This window comes from Mus pahari, chromosome 15 (genome assembly GCF_900095145.1).
Source record: "Mus pahari chromosome 15, PAHARI_EIJ_v1.1, whole genome shotgun sequence".
Lineage (NCBI taxonomy): Eukaryota > Metazoa > Chordata > Mammalia > Rodentia > Muridae > Mus > Mus pahari.
In genome coordinates, this window is record NC_034604.1 from 27,678,887 (window position 1) to 27,690,502 (window position 11,616).

At 46.1% G+C, this 11,616-nt stretch overlaps 1 protein-coding gene across 9 annotated transcripts in view; it reads left to right on the forward strand.

The window, feature by feature from the left end:
* Positions 1-1,567, forward strand: part of Bin1 (bridging integrator 1) — a 59,006-nt gene extending 57,439 nt beyond the window's left edge. For 7 of the 9 annotated variants that reach the window (XM_021214432.2, XM_029546926.1, XM_021214443.2 and 4 more), the window contains one exon: positions 945-1,567. In XM_021214432.2, the coding sequence (XP_021070091.1) occupies positions 945-1,052 (108 nt within the window). In that variant the 3' untranslated portion in view covers positions 1,053-1,567. The remainder of the gene's footprint in view (positions 1-944) is intronic. The other 2 variants (XM_021214431.2, XM_021214438.2) reach the window with 1 other exon arrangement.
* The last annotated feature ends 10,049 nt before the right edge of the window (positions 1,568-11,616 follow it).

Sequence of the window (11,616 nt, forward strand, 5' to 3'; positions counted from 1 at the left end):
GCATGCTCTACCACCATGCTATATTCCTCGGCCTTCTCTTTTAATTTTTAATTTTGGGTCAGAATCTCACTAAATTGTCCACACGTGACCTTGGGCTCACTCTAGTCCAGGCTGGCCTTGAACTTGCCATCATCCTTCAGAATAGGAATGCAAGCCTATGCTAACAGGTCTGACTAGATGTTCTTAACTGCTAGTACTTAAGGAACTTTCCAGATGTTTCTAGAAGTCTGAAGACTTGAGGGGGAGTAGTTGGGTCCTCTTGGAAGTTGTTAGGATTTGGGAAACCCAGTCCAGAGAGACACACAAGAGTCAGAAGTCCCTCCAGATGTCTGAGTTGACAAAGCAGTGGGCTCTGAAGGAAGATTCAGCATGGGGGTGGGGTGGAGGGAGTTGGGGGGTGATGGGGTATAGGCACAGGGACAAAAAGAGGGAGGAGAGGGTGTGTTGGAACAAGGGAATGTGTCCAAGATCATCTGCCACCAAACTAGACTATGCGATGCTAGCTCAGCCCGTATTTCTGACTGAGGCAGGTATTTTAAGTGCCAAGGACTGTCTGGAAGAATAGTGGAGTAGTTAGTGTGACAGCTATCACTTGTCACTGCCTGGCGTCACTGTGGACCCCCTCCCAGAACAGGTGAAAGAGACTTGGCTCTTGTCAGAGCTGTGAGAGGAGCAGTGAGCAGTGGTGGCAGCTGCGTGTGGCAGGTCCTGGTCGTTTGCAGTATCTACAGGGTCTGGATTCTAAGAGGGATGCATCTCTGCAAGCAGCAGAGGGTTGTGGGCCAGGGCTGAGGACACAGCTCGGGCTTAGACCAGGGCAATGCTCAGGCGCAGGGGATTCCGAATAGCAGGCGGGCTGGCTCCTCCGAGGTCTGCTTGGGTCCTAGTGTACTGGTGAGTGCTGTGGGGTGCGCCTGTGTTACCCTGTGCTCTGTTGGCCCCAGGATGAAGGCTGGCTCATGGGTGTGAAGGAGAGCGACTGGAATCAGCACAAGGAACTGGAGAAATGCCGCGGCGTCTTCCCGGAGAATTTCACAGAGCGGGTGCAGTGACGGAGGAGCCTTCCGGTGTGTGAAGAACCTTTTCCTCAAAGATGTGTGCTTTTTTTTTTTCTTTGTTTCTCTTCCTCTCTTTTCTGTTTTTGTTTTGTTTTGAAATTCTTGAAAAGTGTCGGGAAACTGGGGAGCGGAAACCTAAGGCAAGAGGTGTACCCCCAAAGATGAGGTGGTTTTCCAAAGAGCCGTCCAACCCCGTTCAATGGACTTATCCAGTGTTCCTGAAGCTGCTGTGTACCCCCCCTAGTTGAGTTCCCGATGCCCGCATGTTCAGGGCGGGCCGGGGGTGCAGAGCCACCGCCACACTTGCCTGACGCTTGGCCGCGCCACCGAGCAGGGCTTGGGTCCTCTTCTGGCAGCTGCCCTGAGCAGGGCCTGCACACTGGCCCAGCCTGGTCCCGCTCTGCAGACCAACCGTGTGCTGTTTGAAAATAAGCCCTAGTGTTCAAAATGCAGCGAAACAAACAAAAAAGAAAAACCTGACAAAACCAAACAGAACAAGGCGTGTCTTTCTTTGCTTCTGTTGTGTGCGTGGGATCTAGGCCAACTGAGGCTTTTTGATTGCTGGTGCCCCTGAGGTACTGGGGCTGGGGAAATTTGCGTGGGTAGCCTCCCCTAGACTCATGGCGCAAGCTCCCTGGGGTGGGTTAGAGGTCAAGTAGTGGATACTCTGGATACAGTCCTAGGTCACCTTATTTAACACGTGTCAGCTTTGTGGGATGGGCAGATGGATGGATACCACTCAGTGAACGCTAGCCCAAGGACTAAGGAATGGAAGGAACCCACAAGGGGTGATGGGCTATAAAGGGAATTTCAGACCCCGTGGGGAGCCCGAGTCCCGCTGGGGAAGGGCTAGGGTATACCCGAAGGAGAACCAGCTGTGTGATTTCCCCTCTCCGCTCTCTTCGCTGTGGTCCCTCTGGACACAGCTACCGCTATTTGCCTCATGAAAAAATGGGGGAGGAGTTCAGTACCCAGGAGTGCAGAAACACCCAAGCCTCTAGAGAAGGCCAAATAGGCATCTTCGGGATTTGGGTTGAGCGTGAAGTCCCGTGGTTTGCTACAGGTGACTGGACTGCTTTGCTGTGGGCTCCAACCCCAGCCTTCTTTGGGTTGTCAAATGGAGCCAGCTGTATCAAAGTAACACGGTGTAGGTGGGAGCATGCAGCCCGTGGGCTACTAAAACCCCAGGATAGCTACAAATGTGGCCTGATACAAAAGTATACAGCTTATTTAAAGCAGGGTAAGGTTGCTTGCTCGGTCTTGTGTGGTAATTCAATTCTTGGTTGGGAGGTGGGAACTTCGTAGAAGACTTCTTTCTTGCGCTGATGTCAGAAGGTTGGGCACAGCTGTAGAGCATCACTTCTAGTCATTTGCTTAGAGAGCAATAGCTTTCCTCTCCTTCCTTTCCCCTGGTCCTTTCCCTTGGGGGACTTGGGTTTGGAGCCCAGAGCTGAGCCTAGGATCCAAGGTCCCTCTGCTCTATGGGGGTTTGCAGCCAGGATCTTCAGTGTAGAAGATTTTCAGTCACTTTCACTAAAAACTAGTGCAATTAGAAAGTATTTGTATTAGGTTTTACTGTACTTCAAGATTCAAAGATACATCATAAGGGCTTCTTGTACCCCCACCTGCTCAACCCCCACTCCATCTTTAAACAAACAAACAAACAAACCAAAACCCAAAATAAACAAGATCTATTTATATAGCCCAGGCTGAATGTAATCCTCCTGCCTCAGCCTTCTGGTCCTGAAATTATAGGCCTATGCCACTATTCCTGATGGTGGCCATGTACCCAGGAGCTGGGCATCGCAGGGTGCCTGTCAATCGGGAGAGTCAGAGTCAGGCAGTCAGGACTATTACTTGTCTCATTTCTGCAACAAACTACCTGATGAAAATCACAGTTCCAGAGGCTACAGCCTGTCATGGTGGGGAGGACGTGGCAGCAGGAGCAGGGTCATCTTAACATCCATATTCAGGAAGCTGAGCAAGAGGGACGCTGGTGCTAAGCTTGGAATCTCTTTATTCAGTCTGGGACCTCGGCCCATGGAATGGAGCCACCACCACCTGGGCAAGTCTTTCTACTTAGTTAATCTACTCTAGGAAAGTGGGCCAGAGACCTTAACTTAAAACCCAGAATGCTGAAACTGCTGGAGGAAAATATAGGAAATACTTCAAGATACCAAAGAAGCAAGAAACAGGGCTATTGACACCAAAGCCTTTCTGCTCATGGGGCTGGAGGGATGGCTTGTGGTTGAGCGCCCTTCAGAGTCTTTCAGAGGATCTGAGTTGAATTCTTAGCACACATAAGGGAGCTCAAACTGCCTATAACTCCAGCCGCTGTCTGCACTTAAATACACACACACACAGAGACACATGAAAAATAAAATAAAAAAATTTTAAAAAGTTTCTACTCATCAAGTGGAACTATCGACAGAGTAAATAATCTATATTATGAGAGGAAGCTGTGTCAAGTTGACCTAAAACTGTCCAGCACACTGACTTAGTCAATAAGGTGGTGAAGAATCACGAAAATTCTCAGTTTAACCTTTGGTTTCCACATGCATGTATATAAGCATGCATGTTCACCTTCCATGTGTGCTGTCACACAGGTGAACATGAACACATGCACATACATATGCTAAAGGAAGGAAGGAAGGAAGGAAAGAAGGAAGGAAGGAAGGAAGGGACAGGTAAGGGCCCCCAGAGATACATAAACAGACACAGGTCAGGGGGACTCTGCCTGCCTCTGGGCTTGGGGCAGCTGTTGGGCACCCTGACAGTCTTTTCACTGTTAGGTGAAGCCATTCAGTGCTTCCTGTGCAATAATAAGGATCTGAGTTCAGATAACATATAAAGAAGTCAGGCATGGTACACTCCTGTACTCCCAGCCCCAGGGAGGTGAAGACAGATGGATTCCCGGGGCTTGCTCGCCAGCTGGTTTAATCCAATTGGCAAACTCCATGTAAAAATGAAAGCCCCTGTCTCAGAAAAGCAATCTGGCTAGCTCCAGAGAAACAACATTGAGGGTGACCGCATGCACACACACACACACCTGAATGTGCACCTGCGTGCACAGAAACATGCATGTGCACATATGAAGGAGATCCGGGTTATGCTTGATATATTGAGTTGTATTTTAAGCATGGCTGACGCTCACTTTCCTGTCAACGAGCAAAGATATTAAGGGATATGGTAATTCGATTCCCTAATAGTAGCCACTGAACTCTCTCAGTACACTTGCTGATCTGAGTAAACGATTGTTAGACTATCCTTCTGCCAGCACTGACCATTGAGTCCTGCAAGCACTGGCTCAGGAAGGGCTGAACTCACATGCACCCTCTTGTGGTCCAGAAGAGGAACTACTACAACTGGAAGTAAGTGATTAAGACCGATCGAGCTTCTGAGGCCGGGGCTGATGCTAAGAGAAAAGGCTGGGATGAATCCAAACACCACTTCTCAGGCTACACAACCAGGCTGCTGAGGCTCCGTGGCTGCATCCCTTGGGAGAAGTCCTCTGTGCTGCCTTTCCCGAGGTTACAATTCTATCTCTCTCAGGTAGTTTCTCCTTCGCCACTTTTAGTAGTGAGCTGAGTGGGGAATTGTGAAGGAAAAGAACAGGAAGGAGCCCAGCCCAGTCCTGGTTAGTAGCAGCTGAGCCACCGGCAGGTCCAGCTGTGTGCGCTAAGGCAGCTGCCTGCTGACAGCTGAGTAGGGGCAGCTAGACAGGTCATGCATGGCCAGGACAGGGAGGCAGGTCGCAGAGGTGGGGCTTGGAGGCAAAAAGAGGCAGAGAGCCGTGCTTCAGGATTGATGGTTCTGGGGAGAACGGGAAGAGAAACGAGGTTAGAGAATGGCGACGTCCTCGGGACCAACGCTCTCATACACCCGGGGTTCTGGGCTGTCACACAGTGTTAAGGGCTGAGGAATCTTGATCCTGAAGCTTGCCTGTGAGCCTCAAACAAGGTACTCTGGCTTCCTAGGAATCCTGAAACCCAGGCTTGCCTGGAAGCTGCAATGCCAGCTTCCTAAGCTTACACACTGTTCATAGGCTAACACCCGTTGACCAAAGGAGCTGCAGACCCAAGTCCTACAGCACCAGGGTGCCGCCAGCTGTCATCTCACCAACCCACGGTTGTTGCTGCTGGCATCAGACATAGGGGAGCTGGAAGTTGCCTAGAGATCAGGGTTTGAAGAGTTCTTCTCATCTGCTGACTTGTGTTTGGGTATCAGACGACTGCTGACTGACAACAGCCTTAGTCTTTTCTTTCCCCTACTGCCTCTTGTGGGGATGAATTTTACTGGGGATAGGTAAAGAGATGTTGTCCCATTACAAGAAAGAAGTGTTGTGACCACATCTAGATCTAGAAAAAAAATTGCAGCGCAGAGAACTCAGTAAAGAGCCCCGAATAATAAGCTCACCCCTTCTCCTTTCTAACTGTGGCTGGCTGGTTCAACTCAGCTGTTCTGGCTCAAACTCCTTTCCAAGCTGACTGATTACATCTGGCTTCTTTCAGTTTCTCACTGAATTGCTCTGCTTGGTCTCAAACTAACTCTGGCGATCTGTTCCAATTCTTTGACTCCTTCTTGTTCTCTGGCTTCAACTGCCTTGACTGACCTACACTGCACTGCATGAACTCCTGAACAGACTCCACTGCACTGCACTCACTGACTGACTCCCAGTTGACTGAACTGTACTCCACTGCACTGAACTCAACCGATTGACTAGAACTGACTGGCTGGAACTCAAGAAATCGCCATGCCTCTGTCTCCTGAGTGCTGGGATTAAAGGCTTGTACTGGACCATAGCTTTTCTTCACCTGAAACTTGCTTTATGCCAAGCTGGCCTTGAGCTGAGAGATCTGCTTGCCTCTGTCTTCTAGGACTGAAGGTGTGTCTGTATTCCAGCTGGCTCACACAGACCTAGAAGAACTTTGGATATGAGCTCTTGCCAGGGCAGTTACGTTGCTGGATTAAAATTCCTCTACAGAGAGCCCAGTTTATGCTGTTTAACTTGTGACTTCCCTGTGTGGGAAGTGCTGGCTTCCTGGGGGTGGGGGGGGGGGTCAGTGCTATTAACAAAAGACCAGGCCCTGATTTAGGAGATTGCCACACGGATGCACTTTGCTCTCCATGGCTATGTCCACACTAACTGCTCTTAGGACTTGGTGAATATTCCCAGGAATTGAGCCCCCTTTTCCTAGCTGTTCTCTGGAAAGCCAGGAGTTGTCTTTTTTTTTTTTTTTTTTTTTGCTTATTTTTTTTTTTGCTTTCTTTTGTTTTTATTTATTTATTTATTTATTGCTGTACCAGAGAAGTTTAAAAGGAACAGCACGTTTGTGAGTGGACTGTAGGCCCAGGGAAGCTCCATGTGGCTTGAGAGCCTTGCCCTGTTAGACCAATGAGTTATTCTTACTTCACAGAAAACTTTCAAGGACCTAAATATTCCCCCCCACACACACCTCTCCTTTCTCCTCAGTTTCTTCCTCTCTATGTATATGATGGTGCACATGCCTGTGGAGGCCAGAGAATGATGGCAAGTACCTTCTTCAGCTGCTCTTCATTTTATTTTTTGACAGAGTCTCTCACTCAACCTTGATGTTGACTATTCAGCTGGTGAGCTACCCAGCAGGTCCTAGAACCGCCATCTCTGCACCCTCAGTAGGTACAACCAACTTTTTAAATGCAAGAGCTGGGAATTAAGCTATGGATTTTTCAGGAAACTGAATGGGTCTGAAAAACCATTTATCGAAGTGACCCAGACTCAGAAAACACAAACTAACTCTATAGCTCTTTTCAAAGGAGATGCACACTCACACTGAGCTAAGGTTGACTCAAAGCCATCTTAGATCTAAGAAGTTTGTGTATGGATTTTGTCCATTTCCCATGCTCCCCTCTTTTTTCCTTCTCTCTCCTTCTCCTTCTCTTCTCCCCTCTCCCTTCTCCTCTCCTCTCTCCCCTTTCTTCCCCCTTTTCTCTTCTCTCCTCTCTTTTCTTTTTCCCTCCTCCTCTCCCCTCTCTTCCCCTTCTTAGCCTCTCTCCTATTCCTCGCTCTCCTCTCTCCTGCCTCTCTCTCCCTCCCTTCTTTGCTTAACAAGATTTGACTTCATCCTCAGTACATATTACACCTCAGAGCTCTGATGTGTGAGGACTTTGTGCTTACATGAAAGTCACATGTAGAGCTGGTCTGGCAACATGCTGCCAGGGCCCTTAGCCCTCTGTGCCTTTGTGGACTCAGTTCTATTTCCTCTGCCATGAGGAAGGAATATAAAGAAAAGAAATATCCAGTTTGTGAACAATGGAAAGTGTGTGTGTAGAGTCCAGAGGTTCTGGCACTTTCTGCCTTACAAGGTAAGTTTCCCATTTTGAGCTAGTCCAAAAACAGTAAAAGCTTCACAAGAAACAGCCAGCCTCTTAAAAACTTCTTTTCAGAGAACTCACAGGGTCCCTCGGTAGGACAAAAGGTTCTTCACGTGGTTTACGGAGTGGTCCCAGAAGCTGGGTGCTTCTAATGCTGCCACAAGAGCAAGGAGCAAGGCATGTCTCAGAAGAACAACAGCAAAGGCTGTAAACTCAAGTTCCCATAAAAAGCAGCATCCACATAAACATCCTACGGGACTGTTTTGTGAGGACGCTGTGGGACTGGACAAGGGCTGATTACTGCTCTTACAGAGGATGCAAGTTTGATTCTAGCGGCCAGCCCATGTCTGGTAGCTCACAAGCTAGTAGCTCCGGTTCCAGGGGATGTCACCACTTTCTTCTGGCCTTTGTGGCACATGCACTCAGGTACACACTGCCCCTTACACACACACACACACACACACACACACACACACAATTTTTTAAAAAAGACTCCAGTGACTATTAATGATCACTGGAATCAGATGAATCAGACGTGCCTTACCCTTTTCAATTACAGGAAAAACAAACATTCATTTCCGCGGATCGGGTTTCCTAATTACTGTTTTCCACGCTGGCTCAGAAATAGCGGTTGCCACACAGCATATGAGCTCTTCATTCTTTCTCTTGACTGAGTGAGTCATTTTGGGCCAGTGATGAGTTGGCTCAGACTCAGTAGGAGAAGCATTTAATACTGCCGTTGGTTCACTGTGGGATGAGTTGTCAACTTCATGCCAGTTTCTTCCCCAGAAATGACTCTCCGGGGCTTGTGCATGTCCCAAGAGCCCTGTAGTCACTCCTCATGCAGGAGATCAACAGTGGATGACAGGAAAGGATGCTCTGCTGAGGCCTTCAATGATGGGAAGAATGTAGTGAATAATGGTGCCATAGTGAGGGTGATATGTATGTAGATGCCTCAATCAGTAAACTGCTTGATGAACAACCACAGGGACCCAAGTTCCACCCCCAGAGCCCATGTGAAAATAAGACTGGGCATGGTGACATGTGCTTATGATCCCATGGGAGACCTGCTGAGCTTTAGGGTTTGTTGGCCAGCAAGCCTACCTAAAGGGACAAGTTCCAGGCAAAGTGGGAGACTCTATCTCAAAAGCAAGCAAACAAACAAACAAACAAACAAACATGATGAGTAGAAAGATATCCAGAGGTTAACTTCATGCGCATGCATGTGCATATGTGCCTACTGCATACATGTGTATACTAGCCCCCATACAAATGGGCCTACATCTATACACACAGAAACATACATGTAGTAAGTCTGGGTAATGGAGAAACAGGCAGAACACGCAGAAACCTAGGCTCTCTCTCCCCTGTGGTTAGTAGCTGGTGTTGCTAACCTGGGCGATGTGGTGGATGGCTCAGCTGGTAAAACGTTTGCTTTGAATGCATGGGGAGCTGAGTTAGATTCCAAGATCCCATGTGAAAAAAAGGCAGGTGTGGTTGTGCAAACTCACAACCACAGTGGTAGAGAGGTGGAGTTAAATGAATTTCAAGATTCTGTGGCCAGCCAGTCTAGCCTATTTGGTGAGTTCCTGTTCAGTGAGAGAGCCTGACTCAAAAATCAAGGTAGAACAGATTCGAAACTCCAGGGAGGCTCATTAGACTCACACCAGTAATTTAGCCACTCATATATCTCATCTGCTCTTCTGGGCCCCTTTCCATGTCCATCTATCAGGTAAATAGCTCAGCCCATGCCACTAATACACACAGTGGATCCTGCATGCCTAGGTGGGGAATACAGACTCCATTCACTTGTGACAATTGCACCTATTCCAGCTGTACACACTGGGTCCCTTCTAGAGGCAGACACTAGATTCTCACACTCAATCAGGTGCATGTGAGTATTCATGCTCATACATACATGCACACACACACATACACACACACACACACACACACACACACACACACACACACTTGAGGATCAACATTTTCCACCGAAGGGCACTAAATTCACACCAGTAACTCCACTTTCTCCCAAGCTTACTTGCCCCACACTTGCCTTTTGCTTCTTCCCTGACCCTCCTCTTTTAGTGGATAATTAGACTCATATCATCAACTCCACCAACACTCCTTACTTAAGTTCTTAGTCTCTCCTCCAGTTTGCTGAAGATTGACTTTGAGTAACCACTTCTGTAACTACAGAACGTTTGCTCCTATACTAGAAACCTGAAAACTAGAAAACTGAGCCAGGACTATTTGAGCATCAACACTGAATAGCTCAAAAATCAATCCTAAGTCCCATATAGTTGGTCAACCACCCGACAAATTAAGGTATCAGGAAACAGTTCCAAACACCTATTTAACAAAAGAGAGGCAGGATTTCCATACCAAGAAACAGTATTAACAACCTATCTCTATATGTCTTTGTCCAATTCCAAATATATAAATGTGAATAATTAAAATAATGAGTTTCCACCAAAAATTTGTACTCTCATAGTTGTCCCCAAGCAAACACACTAAGGTAACTTACAAGATGATTTCAAAAGAGTAATAACAAACATGATCAAATAAAATATGAATAGATGCTAGAATGAAGACTGTGAAAATATAAATGAATGAAATAACAGAAACAATTTAAGATATGAAAATAGAATTGGGTAAAGAGAGAAAAAAAACCAAAATGAAACAAAGCTGGTAATGACAACAGCATACAGGTCAAAGGCAGAGAAATATTATCAATGAAATCATAGAAGAAAACTTCTCTAATCCAAGGGAAGAGTTGCCTGTAAGAAATCAAAGTGGAGTACAGGCCATCAAATAGGATTAGTAACAAAGCTTTCCATGTTTTAAAAAGTGAAAAGAGTAAATGTAGAGAACAAAGAAAGGGTACTGAAAATAGTAAGAAAGATCAAGTAAGATATAAAGGAAGATCTATAAGAATAACAGATTTTTCAGTGGAGACGATGAAAGCCAGAAACTGGACTGATAGTCTACAAGTCGTAGAAGATCATATGTCAGCTCAGACTATACCCAACAAAACTGTTAGTCATATTTGAAAGGGAAAGGAAACATTTCCATGACAGAAACAGATTAAAGGAATTTATGAATACTAAACCAGCTCTACTGTTGAGCCCAGATTTCGGGGTCCCCAAACTGAATCTAGATGCAAAAGCAAAGAGACTTTGTTCAAGCTTAAGCTAAAAACCTCAAACTCCTCTGATGCAGCAGACTCATGGTCAGTTCCCCAAGACTCAATTAGGCAGGGTTTTTATACTAGTTTGAGCAGGGAATGGAGTGGGGGGTGTCTCTAACCTAGTAGTTGCCCTATTTGGCAAAGGTTGAGCAGGAAACTGGGGTCTCCAGCATGGGACTCACCTTATTCAGCCAGGGGTATCTTGGTTTAGAGAGACTGGTCAGTGATGACTTCAGCTGGCTTGAGCAATTTGTCTATAACCTCTGGAATATTAGGCACTTTCCCTCTATTTCCTGATTGACTCAGGCCCAGGGCAGTTTCTTCCTGGAACTTTTTGTGGTATTTCTATTACCCACAGTTCAACCTGGGAACAGGCTCAAGATGTAGTCAGCTTGTAAATCTGAGTTTCTCCCATTGCCTGTGTTCCTCACTACAAAAAGATACTGGAAAAAACTTAGGTATGAAAAAAAGGTAAAACACATTCAAGAAGATTCAAGGAACAAATAAGTAGTTGCCGAACACTTATTATTATTATTGAATAAAATAACCACAAAAAGGAACAAAATGACAGGAATTAGCCCACATTGTTCAATCATAACTCCTAATATTAATTGTATCAATTTTACAATAAAGGGTCCTTTGCCTAACAAATTGTATCAGAAAACAGGATCCATCTTTGTAATGCCTCAAAGAAACATATCTCATAGTTGAGAGTCACCATGTAAGGTAAATGGATAGAAAAAGATCTTCCAAGCAAACAGAACAATCAGGTATAGTTATTCTAATATAATCTAAAGTAGATCAAACCAAAATGGAAAAATATACCAAAAGGATAGTCCAATCCTAAAGGTATATATGTCCCCAAAATAGGAGCAGGTAACTTCACAAAAGACACACTATTAGACATAAAACCACACTAACATAATGATAGCAGGTGTGGTGTTTTGAATGGTGGTGTTTCTTCTATAAAGATTGCTGTGGTCATTGTGTCTCTTCACACCAAAAGAACAC